This window comes from Gopherus evgoodei, chromosome 1 (genome assembly GCF_007399415.2).
Source record: "Gopherus evgoodei ecotype Sinaloan lineage chromosome 1, rGopEvg1_v1.p, whole genome shotgun sequence".
Lineage (NCBI taxonomy): Eukaryota > Metazoa > Chordata > Testudines > Testudinidae > Gopherus > Gopherus evgoodei.
The window spans coordinates 215195630-215219872 of NC_044322.1; the positions used below are offsets into that span (position 1 = coordinate 215195630).

Below are 24243 nucleotides of genomic sequence, written 5' to 3' on the forward strand. Positions count from 1 at the left end.
ACTAACCTGCTCTGTAACTGTTGATCTTCAAGATGTGTTGCCCATGTCCATTCCACTTCAGATGTGCATACATTCAGTGCACCAGAGACACAGATTTTTCCATCAGTGATACCTGTTGGGGTGGCGTATGCACTCTCTGCTCCCTCATACTGTTACACAATGGTATAACAGGTAGAGCCACCACAGACCCTGTCTCCCCAGGTCCTCCTTACCAGACAGACGCTGATAGAGCGGTGAGAGGGTAGGTTGTGGAATGGACATGTGCAACATCTCGAAGAACAACAGCTACAGAACAGGTCAGTAACTGTGCTGTCTTCATGTGATTGCACATGCCATTCCACTTCAGGTGACTCATTAGTATTCAATCCAGAGGTAGGTTTCAAAGTCTACCTGAACGAGGACTGAAGAACTAATCATCTGAACTTGGCAACATCTCTGGACTGCTGAGATATAGCATAATGAGTTGCAAAGGTAGGTACCAATGACCAAGTTGCAACCCTACAAATATCTGCTATAGGCACTTGAGCCAAAAACACTCCAGAAGCTGCTTGAGATTTTGTAGTGGGCACTACCACTCTGCTTGGAGAGGGAATATCAGCAATGTCAAAGCACATACGTAATGCAGGATGAAATCTTCTGCACTGAGACTGTAAAGCCTTTCATCTTGTCTGCAACTGACATAAACAACTGTGAAGATCTGAAATACCTCATTTTAAGTAAAAAGCCAACGCCCTTCTAGCACCCACGGTATGCAATCTCTCCTCATCCTTATGAAAATAGGACTTAGGAAAGAAAGTTCATAAATATATGGCTTGATTGAGATGGAATTACGATATTACTTTAGTCAGAAATTTCAGATGTGGATGAAAGTACAACTTTTCCTTATAAAAATCTGCACAAAGACGTTCAGCTACCAAAGCTCATAACTGCCTCACTCTTTCCACAGTAGTAATAGCTGCCAAAAAATGCTACCTTTCATAGAGCTATACAGCAAATAGCAAATAGCCATGGGTTCAAAGCGAGGATGCATCAACTGACTTAGCACCACATTTAAGTCCCAGGAAGAAATGGGATCTATGATGCGGGGATATAACCTGACCAGACCCTTTAAGAATCAGACTGGCAATTGGAGGTGGAAAGTAAAAATAGCTGCCAGGTGAATTCTGATTAAACTAATCAATAGGCCTTGTTGACCATAAGGAGACTCATTTCCACTTCAACATATAAGCTTATCTAGTAGAGGGTGTTTTGCACATTCCTCTGCCTTACCCATGGAGCATCCAGGCCATCAGATGGAGAGCGAGTACTCCTGCAGGTACTGTCACTGCATGACAAGCTCAAACTGACTTTAACCAGACTGACAACTTCGAGATGAAGTCTGACATATTGAACCATATACATGCAGAAGTTCGTGTGTCCCAGTAGTCTGAGGCAATTTTTTACTATTGTAAACAGATGAGCTTTTAGATCTATGGAAATGTTTAACATTGTCAGGAATCTGGCTTGAGATTAAGAATGCCCTGGCTGCTGCAGAATCCTATAATTCGTTCTCTGAACTGAGAAGACGACTGACTAGTCCTCATTAATCAACAGATCTGAACTCCAAAGAGGAAACAGACCCTGGATAGTTCTCATAACAGCCAGTCATGTAGGTGAGGAAATACTTGCACACCTTGTTTCCTTAGGAATCCTGCAACCACAGCCGTGCATTTTGTAAATACTTGTGGGGCAGCAGACAGGTCAAAGAGTAGGACTGTAAACTGATAATAGATGTTGTTGACCAAAAGTCTTAGGAATTTCTGGAGGCTTGGATGGATTGCCACACAGAAATATGAGTCATTCAAGTCAAGGGCAGCATACTAGTCACTGGAATCCAGAGGGGATGATGGTGGCCAGGGGAACTGTTCAAAACCTTATTTCCTTTATATATTTGTCCAAACTTCCCCTGGAGGATGGCCTGAGACCTCATTTTGCCTTTGGAAACAGGAAGTAATATGATTAGAAGATGTTATCACCCTCCCCCCACTGAGGGAAGCGTTTTTAGAGCCCCCAACAGAGAAGAGACTGCATTTCTCAGAGGAGGACACCCTCATGACAATGGTCCCTAAAGAGGGACGGGTCAAGGAGGAAGAGATGGAAATATACTGCCAGGTGTATCCCCATTCCTCACTACTTCGGACCCAGCATCTCTGGTAATATACAAGCAAGCAAATAGGAAGCAGGATTCTCTATTTTTTCCAACAGGGTAAGGAGAAACTTGAATGATGTGATCTGGTACTCTGTTCTTGACAAGACCATTCAGATAGTTTGGGTTTCCCTGATTGTCTGGAAGAATCTGCTGAAGAAAACTGATAAGGAATTGGTCTTCTCCCATGGTTCTTTCCTTGTTTTCTAGATTGGTCAGGCTGTCTTAGTGGAAAAGGCAGGTGTCTATGTAGAAACTGAGGGTGGAAATGCTTTCTTTTAAGGAATGGTATGTAAATTCCCAATAATTTCTATGTGGTCCTCAAATTTTAAGACTGTGGAGCATCTCATCTAGCTTCTACATGAATGTAGGGCCTTCGGAGGGGAAAGCCTGTATCCTCTGCTGGACCTCCTGTGGAAAACCCAAGGATTGAAGCCATAAACATCTGTGCATAGATACTGCAGATGCCATGATTTTAGCCACTAAATATGCCCTAAAGGATGCTTGCAGAGAGGTCCGGCTTGCCCTTAGTCTAACAGAGCCTGGAATTCTTGTCTTGCATCCTTTGACAACTTATCTAAGAACTTCTGCATATTATCCCAGACAGAGAAGTCATATCTGGCCAACAATGCTTGTTGGTTAGCAATGTGAAATTGTAGACCAGATGTGGAATACATTTTCCCACCAAAAATGTCAAATTTCTTTGCATCTTTGTCTTTGAGGGTAGAAAAGGGACAACCCTGATACACACTCATTTACTGCCAAGACACCAAGGAACCTGACGAGGGATGCTCATAGTCTTAAGGATAAAGTACCTTCTTTTTGTTCTCTTGACTGTTGGAGGCAGCAAGGATGGCATATGCCACAAGGACCTTATAGGCTCTAGGTGGCCTCGTTGATAGGGAGAGAGACTCTAGAATGACCTGCTAACTCCAGAATGTCCACAAGTCCAACAGGGATATCAAGAGAGGTAGCTACTCTCTTTAAAAGGTCTCTCTAAGCCCTGTAGTCATCTTAGACTAGTGATGTATCTCCAGGAGCAACAATCTCATCAGGGAATGACAAAGAGAAATGCAAAGGAGGCTTAGGCTGATCCTCCTGCACTGTAGTGAGTGTATGTTTCGTAGCTCAGAGGCTTACAGGGTTTTGTTCAGTACCAAAGCCATACTCCTGGACCTCATCATGTGAGTTAGCATGCTGCCTGGCAGTAGATCTAAAAGGAGAATATCTGAAAGCAGGAGGTATGCCTCAAGGGTTCCAATAGGGCTATGGGTATGGCATAGGACCCCAGCCATGAATGTTCCAAGGTTTCCTTAATCTGGACTGTCTTGGGACACGCAATAGGAACCAGTAACGAAACTCCCTCAATGAAAAAGGGGAGTGTCATCATCCATCTCAGAAGGGAAGGGCACAAGAATTTAACTCCGACTCTGAAGACGACCGTGAGTTGGCTGACCATGGTAGTGCGCTACATCAAGCAGTGCCAACGTCTATGGGTGCGATTCCTGATATAGCAGTAACAGGGATATCAGTACCATGGTAGGTTCACTCCTAAACAGCACAGGTTGAGAAAACACTGGACACTCAAGGTACCAAGGACTGACCACAAGCCTGAGGTAAGTCCATCCTCAGGTCCTGAAGATAGCTCACCTGGTACCAAAGTATCTCCTGTACCACTGGGCAGTCTGGTACTGAAAGGCAGAGTAGATCTTGTGCTGCTGCATAGGCCTCCAGCATCATCAGTACCAAGAGGCTTTCTTGTTTTTGATGTTGTTGCACAGAAGTATTCGAACAGGTCGGTACCAGTGAGTATCTCTTGCCAGAGGACATACACCCTGTCCTCCTGAGTACTTACCAGGGACTTCAATCATTTAGTGGAGCTAAATCTTAGCTCCTTAGGTGATTCCAACCTCTTGTGCTTCTTCATCACGAGGGAAAGGGATTGGTGCAGGCATTCCAAAGCAATATCCAGTGGGACAATTCTCAGCTTATGCTGAAGTACTCAGTGCATGCCCCAAGAGGGAAGACTCAGAAGGCTGATGCAGGTGACCCTGCCTCTGTCTTTGTTCATCCAAGGCTTAAAGTCTCCACAAATTTGGCAGCAGTGTCTAAATGAGGGTCGCTCAGCAGCTTCAATTTTTTGCAGCCAGCATAAGGTTTAAACACTGGAAATCAAGGCATATCTTGGTACTGGGCTCTGGCACCCCATAACAATAGTGAACCAATGCCAAAGGAAAAGAAAAAAAAATGACAAATGAAATTTATATTAAATTAACTATCTAAAAAGTACCATTAACTATTTACAGAAAGATAAGACATTCCCTGTAAGGGATGAAATCTTGCAGAAGCAAGCTGACATGCTCAAACTACTGATCATAGGTGGTAAGAAGGAAATCAAGGGGACCTAGGGTGGCTCCACACTGTATACGATTATGCAGCAACACAAGGCAGCAGAGGATGCATGCGTCACCTTGGCAGGTCATGCCAAAGAAACTCTTGTGCGTTGCGCATGCACATACCTGAAGTGGAATGGACATGTGCAATCACACATAGGAGAAACAAGACAATAGTTCACTGGTATTTCATCTTTCCAGGCTGGCATTCAAATCCTATTTCTGATACAGAAGAAAGTAAATGTGGTAGTCCCCATCCTAGCCATCATACTATGATCTGACATACTCAGCCTCTTCTCAGAGGCCTAAAGCTGAAATTGCAGGAGTCCTCTGAGTTAAGATTCAGTTTCATTGTTATAGCCTGGGAAGAAGGTGGTGGCTTGCTTAATGTGTACCTGCTACTAACATCCTGACATTAATTTTCATGCTCACCAACTCCATTCATAAAATAGGGGGGGGGGGAATATTGTGCACCTGTAATGTACAATTTTCTTTTCGTTTGAGGAACTCCACAAACCTGGCCACCACTCCTGGTGTGCTGATCACTTCATCAATAGGTGGATTAGGCTCTGTTTAAAATAGAATGTGAAATTAGATACATGAATCTCTTTGCATGGAAATTCCTAAGTGACACCCCCAAAATCCCATTATGTTAATTTCTCTCTTTGTCAAAGAAAATTACGTTTTACACTAACATTACTTTGCTCATATCAAGGACAGGGATTTATATCTGCCATAGAAAGTGGAATACAGCACCATGATTTTGGGGATAGGTGTGGGGAGAAAACACACACACACACACACACACACGAAAATAAGCTGATTCACAAAACCAACAGGTTCATTTATGAAAAAAGAAAGACTACTTCCTCTGCAGAGTCATTTTGACACATGTGCATGTGGAGCAGCTGTCTTACAATTTTCCAGAAAGCAGCATGTTAAGGCCACACAAGCATCACCTAGGTCGAATTGTTGTTGTTGTGAGGATAAAACAGCCCAAACCATCTCCTCTCCATTTAATAGTCATAGATTATAGGCCACAAGAGACCATTACAATCACTGAGTCTGACTTCCTGAATAATACAGGCCATAAAACCTCCCACAGGAATTTCTGCGTCAAGACCATAACTTCTTTTTGCCCTTTAGTTTAATCTTTCAGAAAAGACGTGGTCTTTTCATTTAAAGATGTCAAGTGATGGAGTATCCACCACACCCATAAGAAAGTTGTTCCAATGGTTGATTACCCTAATTTGAAATTCTGCACCTTATTTCTAGACTAAATTTGTCTAGCTTTAGTTTTCAACTATTGGATCTCATTCATTTAGCAGAAAATGCATAAAGAGCCATCTACTATCAGAAAACTCTTCTCCATGAGGCACTTTTAGCCCAGTCAAGTCATTTAACTTTCTCTTGGATAAACCAAAACAGACCAAGTTTCTTCAGTCTCTCATGATAACGCAGGTATTCCAGATCTCAAATCATTCCTGTAGCATCTTCTGAATCTTTTCCGATTTTTCAACATCCATTTTGAAGTGTTGACACCAGAAGTGGACAGACTATTCTATAGCAATAGTCTAATACCATGAACAGAGGTAATAACAAACACTTCCCTACTCCTACTTGACATTCTACTTACAAATCCAAGGATCATGTTTGCTCTCGTAGATACAGCATCATATCCAGAGCTTATATTCAACTGATTATCTACCATTATCCCCAAGTCCTTTTCAGTGTCACTTTATTCCAGGATACCATCTTCTAAGGGTGATCTACATTCTTTATTCCTAGATTCTCCCAGGAGGGGGTAGTCAGGGGACAAGGAGGTGTGGGCCTCAGGCCAAAAAGTTTGCCCACCCCTGCTCTATGCTGAAAACCAACAGAACTATAATCAAAACCAGAACTTCAACGCATGTGCCAAGTTCAGACTTTCCCAACAGTTACAAAACATTCTCAAAACCAGTGCTGCCTATGGTGTCTCTTAGACAGCTCCATCAGTGACCACTACCTAGTTTACTGAAGAAATGTAAGAAGTGATGATATCATGGACTACAACTGAGGAGAAAATATCTGAGAGTAAAGGGATCTTTAATCTATTTGACAAAGGCATAACGAGAATCAGTGGTTAGATGTTAAAGCTTGGCAAATTCAAACTGGAAATAAGGTGCAGATTAAGTAAAAACATTTACAATTCTCTATTTGAAATATTTAAATTAAGAAAATATGTCTTTCTAAAAGACAGGCTCTAATTCAACTAGAGGACATTGAGTTTAAACACAGAAATTACAAAGTGAAATTATATGGCCTATGTTATACAAGTAGTAAGACTAGATCACAACAGTTCCTACTCCTAAAAACCTATGATTCTAAGATATTCATATGGCCTCCAAAACCATCATAGCTGAGGTCCTCACTAACATTAGTGAATATTGTGACTAAATGTGATTGTTTCACTTTTTACCTTGCCTCCCCAACTCCATTTCTTTGTTTTATTCACTTGTTCTCTATCTTAGATTATAAACTCTTTGGGTCAGGGATTGTTCTGTCACATGTGCCTAGTCTAATGGCCTAATCAGAGTTTCTAGGTGCTACAATAAAAAAATGAATGATTTACCCTCACATGGTAGGGAAGTATTATCCCTATTTTACAGACAGCGACCCAAGATGCAGATTGAGGAATCTGACCATAAATCACACTAGAAAGCCTGTGGCACACCCACAAGTTGAATGACAAGGCTATCCATTCTTGACAATACTCTCTATTCCTCTGCTTCAGTCAGGGTACCATAAGCCTCAAAGCATAAGAAACCCATGATAATCTAAACTCTTTGGATCTGAGGAATGCAAGTGTACAAAGGCGTGCTTTGAAGTGAATATCTTTTTCTTCTGGCTGAAAGGATAACGCTTGCACAGGTGGAGTTCCGCCTCAAGGAGTGATTGATCTATTCAAGTGTCAAAGGCATACCAGTTGATCAATATTTTAGCCTTATAAGAGGCACAAGATTTAAAGCCCAAACTTCCTGTGGGACTCTGCAGTCCCAGAGGTGGGAAGCCACTCAAGTGGAGGTAGCAGTAGCTATGAAGCTGACTGTGACCCTGAAGTGGGTTACTGTCCAAAAAGCACACAACACTGGTTACAGTGAGGATCCACAACAGTAATGCCAGGAAACAGAGCAAGCCACACAAGGAGGAACTAGAAATTTAAAAAAAAAAAAATAAAAAATGCTCTCTTTTAAAGTAATAAAAAACTAGCATAACAAATGAAATAAAAAAGGATGGGGGAGGATTACAGAGTCCAAACCAGAGGAGACAGCAGCCAAGACAAGAACAGTCAGACCCACAGATACTTTTAACCTGTCACACTGAAAATTTGGTTCTGAGCTGGAGCATTCAAGTAGTCTTAATAATCAATGCTTTCCAAAAGGATCTAAACCAGCACTCCCTGGTAGGCATGACCATATGGGAATCTGCAGAGGCATTTGCTCAAGATGTAGGGTTGTTGTTTTTGAAAAAGCATGTTCAGGAAAGTTCCTATACATGTCGTGAAGGAATTACTGCCCTGATGTTAGAATATGTAGAGAGACTGGCAGGGGTTTGAAAACTATGGTGCTAAGATATCTTTCAGGTCACAAAGACAGTTCATTACCCCATTACTAGAAGAATGAGTGAGGGGGGATTTGATAGCAGCCTTCAACTATCTGAAAGGGGATTCCAAAGAGAACGGAACTAGGCTGTTCTCAGTGGTGGCAGATGCCAGAACAGGGAGCAATGGTCTCAAGTTGCAGCGAGGGAGGCCTAGGTTGGATATTAGGAAAAGCTCTCTCACTAGGAGGGTGGTGAAGCCCTGGAATGGGTTCCCTCGGGAGGTGGTGGAATCTCCATCCTTAGAGGTTTTTTAGACCCGGTTTGACAAAGCCCTGGCTGGGATCATTAGATGGGGTTGGTCCTGCATTGAGCAGGAGGCCTCTTCCAACCCTAATCTTCTATGATTCTATTATACTAGCTGGAATATAAAATATATCCCCCCACTTCAATGTTACAAGTGTAAGCAGCTTCAGTACTCACCTTTTGAAAGTAGCTTCCGGAATTTCTGAGTGGCTGAGAGCTGCTGCTCTGGGCTATTGGAGAAAATCATCTCAATCATATCAGAGGTGATGACGGCACTCTGGGATTACACAGAGAAAGCAAACTAGTAAATTTTGGATTGAATTCAAAGGGAAAAGATTAGAATAACATTTGCCAACTGTGCTATTGAGTTTATTACTATGTAAGAAGCTAGCCAACAAAAGTGATATTATCGACTGTTAGTGTGATCATTCAAAGGGCTTTAGATGGTAGCACGCTATTTTGTGAACATTTTGTTAAGCTATATGAGCAAAATTAGACATTTTCCACATCACAAAACCACCATATAACTGGCAGTATCTTATCAGGAGAAGGAAGAGGAGGGTTGAAATAGTAAAGTTATTGATATATGGTGTTCGTGGCTAGGATAAGTCATTGCCTAGACCTGTCCATTATGTTTGCTTCAAGCCATTTTTGCAGCACCTCAATTCACACAACCTGTAATTTAAAAAAAGTATAAATGATTTTAGTTCTGGTGAAAGACAGACAACCTTGATGACTGAATTCCTGAGCATGAACATCACAGCAGCAGTGCTAGCTCTCTTACACTACTGTGACCAATGTCCTTCAACTTTGATCTGGAGACTTTGTCTACAGCAGGAAAAAAAGGATGCACAGTTCTGCACACATGCAGGTCCACAGGTGGAAGGAGTAGTGTAGAAAGGGCTCAGATCTTCTGACCACCAAGTCATTGAATCCTACTCTAAGAGGGAGACAAATGAAACAGATAAAAATACCTGAGCTTTCTCTGCACTTTCACTTCCACTAGTGAAGAATTATTGGTCTATATTTTGCAAGATAGGTAATTTAGGAGAAATGGGGAGTTACATTTCAACAGTCCCCATTCTCTCTCTCTGAGATTTTCATGGATGCTAATTTGAGATATTTGCAACTGTAGTTTTTAAAATTAGCACCTGTCCCATTTAGAGTGAAACACCCTCCCATGCTTTACCCTATGTCCATTTCACATAAGCTTTAAAACAAATGGTTACAGCTTTCTATCACTACTGACCTGGGATAAATTTTAGGAGATCTAGCTATGTGAGTCTCTATCTTGTTAGGGATCCACTGAGCCATCCAGGTTACTCCGTTAATGAGTTTTTGGCAGAGCAAAGCAAATCTGCACACTCATTTCAATGGTATTTCTCTGTATGTAATACAATAACTTTTGAAAACTACAACCACTGAATTCCAAAATCTCAGGGAATGTTCTTAACATCAATGGGAAAATCCCTAGTGATTTTGGTGAAAATCAGTGACTCTTCTCGGGGTTCCAACACTGAGTCACCTTAACCACCCGTATTCAGCGCAAGACAGACTTGCTTGTGCTCACCTGTGTTTCAGCTCCCCAACACTACCGCTCTGAGAGCCACTCAAGCACTCTCCTCTGGACTATGCCAAGCCCTTAAGTTGCCTTTGAGGTTAACAGTAGTTGTATCCCCATTCCCTTAGCCCCTTTGAAGCATTCCCCTGTGGTGTCCAGCCCCTTATCCACTGAACATTCACAGAAAAACCAGGTCTGTCATTTCTAAAGGCCAGTGAACACCCCAGCTTGTATGATTCAACTCAGGATCAGCCCTTAGTTTAATATCAGACACATATTTATACTGAAAACAAGTTTATTATCAAAGATTCAAGACATAGTGAGTAAGGATAATGAAAACAAAAGGTTACATATACAACAAAGTCATAACACGATTTCTACAGACTAAACCAACAGGCTAACGTTCTGTCTTAAGACGTTTATCTCATTCCAAATGTCCCCTGCATCATTTTAACCAAGGCTAGTTGTAATCCCATTTTCGTGAAGGTACATCACACTGCCCGATTACTTCTTAGTGCGGGATGAAAGAGCATCTTCTTTATTCTCCATATATCCTTCAGAGTTCACTGTCTGTACCCAGAATCAGGATAACAGCCCCCACACCCCCCATGGCTTATTTTCCAGTATGCTGCCTCCCTGTTGATTTCACAACCCCCTAATGACTTCATATGCAAATGACTCTCCACTGTGTTAGCTTATAATGCTGAATTTACATGCTGACAGAGACAGGTGAATAAACATCTTTTGTCTGACAGAAAACCTGTTTGTCAACTCTGCCTTGATACAGACTTTAAAACATGTTTTCAATAGCTCCTTACATTGTATGTGTACACATGTTTCACAATATTAGCAGCTACTAATGGGTTCTATGCCAAACTAAACAAAGCATGATTTTTAATCACATATGTGTTTAGATGTTCGGCTGCATGAGTGCTGTCCCTGTGTGCTGTCCCAGCTCTGAGCAGACAGTTCGCACAGCAGACCTCAAGCAAACCGCTCAATGACCACAAGACCTGTTAATGTACGAAGGCACCCAAGCAGGTTTATTGTTGACAAAATATGGTACTAGTATCCTGAAGACTGTACTGAACCACTAATACACCTCTACCTCGATATAACGCTGTCCTTGGGAGCCAAACAAACAATCTTACCGCATTATAGGTGAAACCGTGTCATATTGAACTTGCTTTGATCCATTGGAGTACGCAGCCCCGCCCCTCCGGAGCACTGCTTTACTGCGTTATATCCAAATTTGTGTTATACCGGGTGGCCTTATATCGAGGTAGCAGTGTATATGTATGCCCATAACAATGGACGCAGCTCAATCAGTGGCAGGACTTCCCACTGTTCTCTAAACTGGCCAAAGACGCTCCCTCTGAGACTCCATTTTATACATGAGTACAAACAAATTACATATTGCCCCTCTGACGTAGTTAACACCTATTAACATAGTCAGTTACCACCCATCACTTGTACATCTCTGTCAATGACACTGTCATCCTGACCTTATCTTTAGGAGGAGTCAGTGTGTTCCTATTACCTTTGGGGAAAGTGTACTATTCTTGGTAAGGGGTATTCTGGTACCACCCTTCTGGAATGTGTTTGCATGTGTATTTTGTGCCGAGCATTTCTTAGGAATGTGTGTTTCTGCAATATCAGCCCTATTCTTGTCAGATTCTGTGAGCAGGGCCTACTTCTTGCTCACATCTTAACTTTGCTTTATCGCAGCAAAGTTCTGAATGCTATTTTAGTCTAGGCCTCATACCAGGCCTCTGACAGAAGGGCTTAAGTTTCAGGCCTTCTCCCTAGTACTACATATTGGCAAGTTTCTCTGCATCACTCGGCCTCAAGAACAAAATCCATAAAGAGTTGTTTCAGACAGCACATTTTACCCAGAGTTTTCCTGGAAAACCAATCAACCAGTCTTTCCACCACTGTGTCAAGTATCAGAGGGGTAGCCATGTTAGTCTGGATCTGTAAAAGCAGCAAAGAATCCTGTGGCACCTTATAGACTAACACACGTTTTGGAGCATGAGCTTTCGTGAGTGAATACCCACTTCATCAGATGCATGTAGTGGAAATTTCCAGGGGCAGGTATATATATGCAAGCAAGCTAGAGATAATGAGGTTAGTTCAATCAGGGAGGATGAGGCCCTGTTCTAGCAGTTGAGGTGTGAAAACCAAGGGAGAAGAAACTGGTTTTGTAGTTGGCAAGCCATTCACAGTCTTTGTTTAATCCTGAGCTGATGGTGTCAAATTTGCAGATGAACTGAAGCTCAGCAGTTTCTCTCTGAAGTCTGGTCCTGAAGTTTTTTTGCTGTAGAATGGCCACCTTAAGGTCTGCTATAGTGTGGCCAGGGAGGTTGAAGTGTTCTCCTACAGGTTTTTGTATATTGCCATTCCTAATATCTGATTTGTGTCCATTTATCCTTTTCCATAGAGACTGTCCAGTTTGGCCGATGTACATAGCAGAGGGGAATTGCTAGCATATGATGGCGTATATTACATTGGTGGACATGCAGGTGAATGAACCGGTGATGGTGTGGCTGATCTGGTTAGGTCCTGTGATGGTGTTGCTGGTGTAGATATGTGGGCCGAGTTGGCATTAAGGTTTGTTGCATGGATTGGTTCCTGAGCTAGTGTTACTACGGTGCAGTGTGCAGTTACTGGTGAGAATGTGTTTCAGGTTGGCAGGTTGTCTGTGGGCGAGGACTGGCCTGCCACCCAAGGCCTATGAAAGTGTGGGATCATTGTCCAGGATGGATTGTAGATCCTTGATGATGTGTTGGAGGGGTTTTAGCTAGGGACTGTATGTGATGGCCAGTGGAGTCCTGTTGGTTTCTTTCTTGGGTTTGTCTTGCAGTAGGAGGCTTCTGCGTACATGTCTGGCTCTGTTGATCTGTTTCCTTATTTCCCTGTGCGAGTATGAGAAGGCTTGGTGGAGATTTTGTAGGTGTTGGTCTCTGTCTCAGGGGTTAGAGCAGATGCAGTTGTACCTCAGTGCTTGGCTGTAGACAATGGACTGTGAGATGTGCCCGGGATGGAAGCTGGAGGCATGAAGGTAGGCATAGAGGTCAGTAGATTTTCAGTATAGGGTGATGTTAATGTGACCATCACTTATTTGCACCGTGGTGTCTAGGAAGTGGACATCCCGTGTAGATTGGTCCAGGCTGAGGTTGATGGTGGGGTGGAAGCTGTTGAAATCGTGGTGGAATTTTTCCAGAGAGTCTCCTTCCCATGGGTTCAGATGATGAAGATATCATCAATGTAGCGTAGGTAGAGAAGGGGCGTGAGTGGACGAGAGCCGAGGAAGCGTTGTTCCGGGTCGGCCATAAAAGTATTGGCATATTGTGGGGCCATGCGGGTGCCCATAGCGGTGCCACTGATCTGGAGATATATATTGTCATCAAATTTGAAATAGTTGTGTGTGAGGATAAAGGCACAGAGCTCAGCAGCCAGTTGTGCTGTGGCATCATCAGGGATACTGTTCCTGACAGCTTGTATTCCATCTGTGTGCGGGATGTTTGTGCAGAAAGCCTCTACATCCATGGCGGCTAGGATGGTGTTTTCTGGCAGATCACCAATGCATTGTAGTTTCCTCAGGAAATCAGTGGTATCATGGAGATAGCTGGGAGTCCTGGTGGCATAGGCTCTGAATAGAGAGTCCACATATCCAGACAGTCCTTCAGTGAGAGTGCCAATGCCCGAGATGATGGGGCGTGCAGGATTTCCGGGTTTGTGGATCTTGGGTAGTAGACAGAATAACCCTGGTCGGGGCTCTAAGGGTATGTTGATTTGTTCCGGTGTTAGTGTATGGAGTGTCCCGAGTAGATGGTGCAGTTTCTTAGTGTATTCCTCAGTGGGATCTGAGGGAAGTGGCCTGTAGAATTTGGTATTGGAGAGTTGTCTGACTACCAAAAGAAGGCCGCCAGACCTGTTCATGATGACAACAGCACCTCCTTTATCAGCCTCTTTGATGATAATGTCAGTGTGGTTTCTGGACCAATCTACAGTGGAGGTCCACTTCCTAGACACCACGGTGCAAATAAGTGATGGTCACATTAACACCACCCTATACACTGAAAACATACTGACCGCTATGCCTACCTTCATGCCTTCAGCTTCCATCCCGGGCACATCACACGATCCATTGTCTACAGCCAAGCACTGAGGTACAACTGCATCTGCTCTAACCCCTCAGACAGAGACCAACACCAACAAAATCTCCAAGCCTTCTCAAAACTACAATACCCGCACGAGGAAATAAGGAAACAGATCAACAGAGCCAGACGTGTACCGAGACACGTACCCAGCCACACCATCACCGGTTCATTCACCTGCATGTCCACCAATGTAATATACGCCATCATATGCCAGCAATTCCCCTCTGCTATGTACATCGGCCAAACTGGACAGTCTCTATGGAAAAGGATAAATGGACACAAATCAGATATTAGGAATGGCAATATACAAAAACCTGTAGGAGAACACTTCAACCTCCCTGGCCACACTATAGCAGACCTTAAGGTGGCCATTCTACAGCAAAAAAAACTTCAGGACCAGACTTCAGAGAGAAACTGCTGAGCTTCAGTTCATCTGCAAATTTGACACCATCAGCTCAGGATTAAACAAAGACTATGAATGGCTTGCCAACTACAAAACCAGTTTCTTCTCCCTTGGTTTTCACACCTCAACTGCTAGAACAGGGCCTCATCCTCCCTGATTGAACCAACCTCATTATCTCTAGCTTGTTTGCATATATATACCTGCCCCTGGAAATTTCCACTACATGCATCTGATGAAGTGGGTATTCACTCACGAAAGCTCATGCTCCAAAACGTATGTTAGTCTATAAGGTGCCACAGGATTCTTTGCACCAGAGAAACATGGTGGAAAGAGCAGCAATCTGATCCATTACTATGCATGTTATATCTGTCCATTTTAAAATATAAGCTCTTTATATTTAAAATATAATCTGTCCATACATTGTAAAGTGCCAATCCTGCCTATGGCACTATCTATCTACCTACCTACCAAACATTATATTTACAGAGAGAGAGAGAGAGAATATGCATGCAGAAATTCTGAAAGCATCATGCTCACTTACAGAAGTCATCTCCATGTTGTTGAGTTGAGCTTCATGAAAACCTCCATCTGACATCACTTCCTCCTCTGCTTCTTCCTCAGCTGTAGCAACATTTCTCCGCTTAAATAACTAAAAAGGAAAAGATTCGAAGTTAGTATCAGCAGTACAGAAACCAAGGCTAGCTTACATTCAGAATAGCACATTAGGCTGCAATAGCACTGACACCCATGATCACCTAATCACTGTGCAGAAACAAGTTGTGACAGGTGCATATGGAATATTCCAAGACTATTATATAGAGATGTGACAGACGCTATGGAACTCTAGAATATCCAAAGACATTATGTTAAATTTTTTAATGATATATGTACTTTTATGGGCTTGCCACCAATTGTATTACTGCTTCAAAGGGTGAGCTCTAGAATGCTTTCTAAGGAAATAAAAGCACTAAGGGGTAATTAATGCAAAACCTTAATGCTGAATCAATACAAGTAACAAGAATTATGAAGCTTCACCAGCCCCCCCATGGAAAGGACCCACAGATTAACATGGCCTGGTCTTAACAGACAATGGACTTGAACCTTCATAAAATATCAGCCCTGACCAGAGAACTTGTTTGCTCACACTTGATCCAAGAACTAACACGAGACTGTGATCAAGAAAGGCAGGCCCTGTGGAAAAGACCTGGAGCACTTTAAATCTCCCAGAATCTCCATGTGGAAGATGGATTGTCATCTAGTAAACAAGGCATGTATTTAATCTGTTTTTAAGATGTTTTCTCTAAAATGCTTTTGTTCTGAACAAACAGTACTTTGATTTATGACAGCTGGTTGATCAATGACCCTGGGAGAACAACTGCAAATGCTGAACTGAAGTCAGATCTGCTGACGTGATCACAGTTAATTGAGTTTGCAGCCTAACCTCCAGTCTGGAAGGAGAGGATCATGGAATTCTGGCCCAAGAAAGGTAAGAACTACAGACCCAAGAAGTGTGCCCTCATGGAGAGCATAAGGGGGACAGAGGTGCAATTAACTCAGGAACTGAGACAAATATATCTGCTTAAAGTTGTGGTTCCAAAAGAACACTGGAATCAAGTAAGTCAATGGACTTCTGAGTGATTATAGGAAATAGTCAAATTCAATTTAAACCCAAAGCTTAGTAGCGGATTAAAAAGGATTCAACAGAACCTAGTAAGAAAAGTCTAAACACACTTTCATTTAAATTTAAAAAAAAACCTCTTCCCCTGAAGGTGCTGGGGAAACAAACTTAACAGCATGACTGTAACAGAAAAGAACAAACTGTTCTCATCAGAAACTGACCAGAAACAAAGTCAAATCCAAAAGAAAATAAGCATATTATGATGAGCAGATTACATTCTAAACTTTTATTCATCTGACTAATCTAAGGCCTTGTCTATGTTACAAATTTATGTCGACTCAAGTTATGGCAGCACACAGCTGCGACAGTTAGTACATCACTAGCGCACACGCATACTTGGTGCCTTGTGTCAGCAGTGCTCGTACTCACCATGAGCACTTTTCCTGAAGCAATGTGGTGCAGCATGGGTGAGTATGCCAGCATGCAATTTGCCAGCATCTAGAGCACTGTCTTTTGGGAAGTTCTGGCAATGCATGATGGGGCTGAAACGAGTTGTGCAGGGGTGACCAGCAGTATATGGTCAGCTTCTCAGTTTGCAACTGTCTCCAACCCATGTCATCTCATCCCATAATTTTTGCATCTTTTTTTTAAAATCCCACAATCCCACAGTAGATCAAGGGGCAAACTAGGCACCAGGACAACTAGTTTCCTCTCAAAGAAGTCTGCTCTGTAATCACTAGTATGCTAGCATGCATGAATTTATCAGGTCAGGAATAACCAGGGGGGCAGACATTTTCAAGAAAAGCCTTCTTTTGAGGACTGCTTATAGTTACAAGAGAAGAGTTCTACAACACCTGTTCCTCCCTTTTCTGCTTCCGTAGCTGAAGGCCCTCTTCCTCTCGCCTACGACGCATTTCATCAGGATTCAGAGACTTGTTCTTGTAGCTCTTCAACCGGAAGTTGTCTTTTCCTGAGGTTGTCATGATTTCTAGAATACTGCCGTTAAAAAGAGGTGGGTCATATCAACAGATTTGTTTTCAGGAACACTGCTTCCAGTTCTTTCTTTATTACTGCTGTGGCTAGCTACACCTCCAGGCGTTGTGCCCATCCTGACTAGTGCTTCTGGGAGAAGGAGAGACTATTAAATGAAGGCAGAAATAGTTCACAGGACTTGCATACACTTCATATGTCACTCAGACTCACAACAGCATGAAAGTACTAATACAGGTGATGCCTGAGATGCTCCAGGCTAATAGTAAAATACAGGACTGTCTTACTTTTGGGTGCAGGTTAAAGTGGATACTTAAGACTAGTTTATTTGGGTTTTTAGTAGCTCCTTACTTAAAAACAGTCCTAATATTTTAGAACTCTGTTACACAGCGTTAATGGATTAAAAAAAGATAGATAATTTCAAATAAACTCTCTCTCAGTTTAAAAAACAAAACAGTTTGTCTTCCCTCCTTTTTGAAAACCAAAGGACTTGCCCCAGCTAACCACACAAAACTTAATGTTAATTTCTGTGTCATATCTATCTCTCCACAGAATCTCCCCAATCACAGCACAAATGCCATCTCTTCTGTAAATCTTGCTCTCTCAGGCAGCTTTCCCATTTCTCTCCATTTCATCAATTCTCCAACTTTTCAAATTTCATCTGAACTTCACCTCTTTTCCCTTCTCTCAGTCTGCTATTACACTCTAAAGTTCTGGGTATACAGTTTGTAGGAAAGAAGCTAGGAAGAAATAAAGCTGTATTTTCACTAAAACACCAGTGAGTATCTTTGAAGTTTACAGTTTATGATATCAAAGCACATACACATCTTCTCTTCTTGGGTAACTGAGAAGACCAATAGTAAAAGTATCAGTCTGGCAGTGGTCATTGTTTATTAGAGTTTCATATATATTTGCTGAACTGTGGGGTTACTGAGCCTGACCCAAAATCCTGAAGTCAGTGGAGAGGCTCTATTTAAAAAAATTGTGCTGTGAATCAGATCTTATATCTATTCTCTCTTCTAACATTTCACTTAAAATTTTGATACGGTAAACATAAAATTCTAATTTTCTGAATGTTTCTATGCCTCTCATACAGATGCAAAATTTCCAGCAAGCCCAGATTTCAACAGCATTATACTGCACAATTCAGGTGGCTTTGCTGCTGAATTTAGTTCTCATGTTACACACTACACTGGCCCTTATTATAAGGAGCTTATAACGCTTCTCTGAAGCCCCAGTTATTGTCCAGTGGCCTAATCTGTTGTGGTAAATATGTTCCCAAAAAGTTTCACAAGCACAGATATTGCAGGCTATGGAGTGATCTTATGCTGACTGAATTGAAATGTAGAAATAAGAGTATAATGTTATCTGTAGGTTCTGAAAATCTCCCATCCCTGTGCAGGACAAGTTCATTTTCCACTTCAGCACATAACAATTATCATCCAGCCAGTAGTAAGTCTACTCTCACCTTTGGTTGTTTCAGTTAACAATGAGTATGTTAACATAACTTGATTAAAAATAGATTAAGGCAACACTCAGTAACGATGCTAAACAAATTCTGGGGACCAGAAGTGGCTTCTGTTAAGGACAAGGTCATGGGTCACTATGCCTAATGGTCAAGGCAAGAGGCTGTTCTACTGGCTGGAGCAGGGGTGACTAGGCTTAGTGGCCACAGTCTGAATCAGAAGCCCAGTTACAAAGTCCAGAACTGGAGCCAAGAGCCAGGAATCAGAAATGAAAGGTCAGAGTTAAGAGTATCAGTCAGAGCAGGGGCAGGAAACCAGGAACCAGGGGGAAGAAACCACTGGTGGGAGCCTGGAACAAGTAGCTGAAGGCAGGAGCAAGGAAGGAGCTGAGAGCATGTGCAGGACCAGAAATACAGCTCCAGGCATGGAATGCTATTCAGTGACTAGAGACCCCAGGCTGATGGAATCTTCAGCCAATCAGGGGACCAGGTGCATTAGCTGAATCAGCTGAGGACAATGAGCTGCATCTGGGTTCAGCTGTGGGTCCTGGACAGCTTACATGTCAGAGCCATTTAAGGCCCATTGTATGCATTATTCTGCTTGAATTCCAGGCTGACGGAGTGCAATTAAGGTACAAATAGTCACTAAGAAATGTCACCCAGAGCTGCTGTATTCAAGATTAGTCAGTCATAAATTGGACTGAATTTAGTGCAAGACCTGAATTTATAACCATTAATGACTAGACTCCCACCTCACTCTGCTTACATTCCTCAGGGAATTTTTTAAAATACAAGTTCCACAAACAGATCATCCAGAAACTTCAACATTGTTTCCATACAAAATGCTGAAGTCTTAAAAATATGAATAAAACTTTCAAGTGCTTTTTTTTTTTTTTTTTTTTAATTACATGATTTCTTGTGATACCCTTGGAAACATTTCTTTCCTTCACCAATTTTGTAAATAAATTCTCCATGTGCATTAAAATAAATCTTTGACGTTTCCATGTTGGCAAATTCTGACACAGAGTACTTGTCTTTGTAGCACAATGAATCGTGTACTGGAATTCTAGAGAAATAGGGACAATTCAACAGTTGTGGATTTGAGCTCCACCAAAGTCAAGTTTCGGCACAGAAAAGAGCCATAAGAATGATTAAAGGATTAGAAAGCATACCATATCGCAACAAACTCAAAGAGCTCAGTCTATTTAGCTCAGTGGCTTTCAGCCTGTGGTTAGCAGACCTCTGGGGGTCTGTAGACTATGGGTATGTTTACACTATCAGCCAGATTGGTGGGTAGCAATCGATCCCCGAGCACTCTCCCATCGACTTCTGTACTCCACCCCTGCGAGAAGCGCAGGCAAAGTCGACGGGGGAGTGGCAGCAGTCAACTCACCGCAGTGAAGACACCATGGTGAGCAGGTCTAAGTACATCGACTTCAGCTCATTATTCATGGAGCTGAAGTTGCTTAACTTAGATCGATTCTTGCCCCCCAGTATAGACCAGGCCTATGTCTAAGGGGTCTGTGAAAGGTTGTCGTTACCATAGAACAGTGGTTTTCAACCTGAGGTCCGCAGACTACCTAAGATTTCCAAAAGGGTCTGCACCTCCAACCGAAATTTTTTAGGGGGGGGGGGCTCAAAAAAATTTTAAAAAAGGAGAAAACCACTGATTCAACTTAACCCTTCTGGCCTTGGAATTTATGAATCTGGGAAGCTCCCAATCTCTTGAATTAGAAAGATCTTATGCATTGACAAGAAGCTGTTTCAGAAGTGATTCACTGTGTATCCACACCCAGCTAGAGCCTGCTTACTCCATTAGCTATAGCCAGTGGCTCAGCTTCATGATGAGCTTTTCTGAATGGAAAAAAAAAAATTAGGAAGTATATTCACTGATGTAGCAATAAGCCACTAAAAGGAGTAGCACTGATCTTTGACTGAAACACCAAACCAGTGTTTAGTAACAGGAATATAAGAATTCCAATACCAGAACTGACCAGGGATCCACCTAGTCAATATCTTGTCTCTGGTACTGGTCAGTACCAGGTGTTTCAAAGAAAAGGGAAAGACAATTATAAAATAACCTGCTCATAAGAGAACTCTCAGCAGTTAGAAGTCAGCAAAGTCTTCTTACATTCAGGGCATACTTAAAAAAAAAAAGATAACTATAAACAAACAATCTGTATAAACCTCTCTACAAATGTTAAGGCTAAGACTTTATCACAGTTACTTTCAGGTAAAAGTCACGGACATAAACAAAAATTCACAGAAGCCATAACCTGTTTGACTTTTACTAAGAATAAAGAGGGGGAAGGGGTTGATGAGAGATGACTGAAGCCTGAGCCGGGAAAAGAAAGCTGGGGGGAGGGGGAACAGGCAGAAGGGGGTCAGCACTCCCACCATGCCTCAAGTCCCCCACCATCACCACGAGACAGCTCCAGCCCGATCACCCCAGGGCTGAAGCAGAAAATGTCACAGAGATCTCTCAAAGTCACAGAAACCGTGACTTCCATGTCATCTTATTCTGAATAAATGTCTAATCCTATTATTTGAATCTACCAAGGTGCTTGGTCTCCCTCTCCTGTGACTCCAAGTTCTATAAGTATATTATTAATTGTGTAAAGAAGTATTTTCCTCTATCTCAGTTTTAAATGTGTTGCTTTTCAATTTCATTGAATTCCACCTTTTTCTTGTATTTTGACAAAGGGTAAATATGGCCACCCAATTTTATTTTCCTTTATCATATTCCTTTTAACTAGTCTTCCTTTTAAGCAGTCTCAGTCTTGTCAGTCACTACTCATCTGTCTCTGACTCACTTCTATTTCTATTATATCTTTTACAGCTGGGGCAACTAGAACTGCACACAATATCCTAGCTGAGGGCTTAGCTATTTACATTAAATAGAAAAAGCTTCATTAATGCAGAGTTATGGTGGCCCAGTGATAGTGCATGTCCTTTCAGAACAAGTTCAGCATAACAGACTTCTGAAAACCAGGAAAAAACAGCATTAAAGTAAACAGCAACACAATCTTAACTTACCCACCCTGGAGCTGGCAATTCCCACTCGGAGTTATTTGCATGCATTCCAGCTACATTCATTGTGTTACGTGTAGCTGAATTGAACGATGGAGAAGTAAGCTGAAGCAGCTTCGAAGAGCTGTGATTGTGTTATGAGGAAATCTGGATCCAAGGCTCTCCCTCCCCCCCAGCATGTTATCAAAAGAAAGAAGTGCCTGTATACCTCGAGGTTCAGTCTGGATCATTTCAATACAGAATTGTGAAGGGTGTGTCAGTAGCAGGGCACTGGAGTCATCTTGTAATGGATATTGTCAGTAGAGAGGTATGATATGAGAGAAGCCTGTGGATTTAATGATGAGCAGGGGACAGCAAAGGGCTAAGTGGTAACCTGGGTGCAAATATGAAGAAGTCGTAAAAGGTATGAAGTGGTTATTCAATTTTATAAGTGTGGTATTCTGTCAGGGAAGTAGGCTTAGTGTTTGAGCACAGGTCTAATGCAGGTGGCACCTGTCCATTTCAGTGAAAAGGCAGAATGCTAGACTGTGTGATATGGGCACTGTGGGACATCACTCAAAGAGGGGAGAGTTAAGACTGTATGGGTGTTTACGTTCACTCTATTTCCTGGTTTTCAGAAGTCTGAGTTTTGCTGAACTCGACATTCTGAAAGGGCATGAGCTATCACCAGGCATCCTTATCTCTGTGTTAACTAATCTTTTTGCCAAGGACTACATTAACCCAAATTAGGAACTTTTTTGTTCATACCTGTAGCTTCCACAGGGAAGTTACAGTGCTGGAGTTTGATGTGCACTGGCTTTCACACCCCAAATAGTCTGAACGGTGTAGACAATCCCTCAGTTATCTAAGAAAAAACAACAGAGCTCAATAGACAAAACCACCCAAACAGAGTTCATAGATTCCAAGGCCAGAAGGGACCATTGTGATCGAGTGTCTAGTCTTACCTCTTGTATAACAAAAGGAATAGGACTTCCTAAAAATCATTCATAGAACAGAGCTTTTAGAAAAACACTCAATCTTGATTTTAAAATTGTCACTGATGGAGAATCTACCACAACCTTTGGAAAGTTGTTCCAATGGCTAATTACCTTTATTGTTAACGTATGCTTTATTCCCTGTCTGAATTGGTCTAACTTCAACTTCCAACCATTTGATCCTGTTACAGCTTTCTCTGCTAGACTGAAGAGCCCATCATTAAATATTTGTTACTCATGCAGGTACTTATGGAAAGTAATCAAGTCACCCCTTATCCCTCTCTTCGTTAAGCTAAATAGATTGAGCTCCTTGAGTCTATCACTGTAAGACAATTTTCTAATCCTTTAATCGTTCTCGTGGCACTTCTTTGAACCCTCTCCAATCTATCAACATCCTTCTTGAAATGTTGACAACAGAACTGGACACAGTATTCCAGCACTGTAAGACAAGGTCTAATAAAGAATTCCACCCTGTTGGCTGCAACACTTTTTTAGTTAGGAAACTGTCATCTATAATGTTTGTAGGCAACCTGTGGCACGCGAGCTGATTTTCAGCGGCACTCACACTGCCCAGGTCCTGGCCACCGGTCCAGGAGACTCTGCATTTTAATTTAATTTTAAATGAAGTTTCTTAAGATTTTTAAAATCTTATTTACTTTACATACAACAACAGTTTAGTTATATATTATAGACTTAGAGAAAGAGACCTTCTAAAAACATTAAAATGTATTACTGGCACGCCAGACCTTAAATTAGAATTAATAAATGAAGGCTCGGCAATCCACTTCTGAAAGGGTGCCGATCCCTGATTTAGAAACTCCAAGGATATGCTAGTGCTGGCAGCATGAGGCTCCACCATATGTCACTCAAATTCGAGACCCCCATAATCAGACAGTTTTTATTTCCTGCACATTATAGATAGGTGCATAAGGAGGCACTTATCCTGGTTCCCTATCATGATTTGGTGGTCTGTAGCAGACACCACTTAATATGCATGGTTGAGCATGAATACATCTACAAAGAGAGCAGTAACAACAAAATAGTAATGGAAGATATATAGATAGGGGAAAGAAAAGGTACTTCATATTAAACAGGATTGGTAATAGAAATAATTTGCTGGAATAAGAAAAAGATACTAGGTCTAAATAAATGGAAAAACAGATGCTCCTCTTAATCCCCAGAGATGGCTATTGCTTTCCATTAGGAAATGGAGCTATAACTGAATCTTTATGAAAAGATATGCCAAGAATGAAGATATCCACCTCTGGGGAGATACTCAACTTGAAGCTTCTTCTATGGTATTATGGGTCCTGCTACTGCAGCTTCCCAATGTCTAACTTCCAAAGGTGCTTCCCATGATTAACAACAATGACCAAAGCAAGAGAAGTGCTGCTCATTATGAAAGTTGCCAGGAAACTGAAGTTTTAGAAAAGAAAGGGAGACTACTGACCCCAATCCTCCTGTACCAGCTGTGAAACCTGCAGAATACTAACCCAAATATTTCCATTCTACGGCATACACGTATCTTTTTATCTTAGAGTTCCTGAATTCATTCAATGCTTAAAATTCTCCATGC

At 41.9% G+C, this 24243-nt stretch overlaps 1 protein-coding gene across 11 annotated transcripts in view; it reads right to left on the reverse strand.

Moving 5' to 3' along the window:
• LOC115635895 (importin subunit alpha-5) overlaps positions 1–24243 on the reverse strand; it is a 132527-nt gene that overhangs the window by 103063 nt on the left and 5221 nt on the right. For 9 of the 11 annotated variants that reach the window (XR_003996730.1, XR_003996733.1, XM_030535224.1 and 6 more), the window contains 4 exons: positions 17063–17204; positions 15132–15239; positions 8641–8740; positions 5053–5147 (listed from right to left, as the gene is read on the reverse strand). Coding sequence is in view for 9 of the 11 variants with exons in the window: in XM_030535243.1 (XP_030391103.1) it covers positions 5053–5147; positions 8641–8740; positions 15132–15239; positions 17063–17204 (445 nt within the window). In the remaining 2 variants the exon portion in view is untranslated. Of the gene's footprint in view, positions 1–5052; positions 5148–8640; positions 8741–15131; positions 15240–17062; positions 17205–21901; positions 22067–22440; positions 22991–24243 lie in introns of those variants that run through there. The other 2 variants (XM_030535295.1, XM_030535286.1) reach the window with 2 other exon arrangements.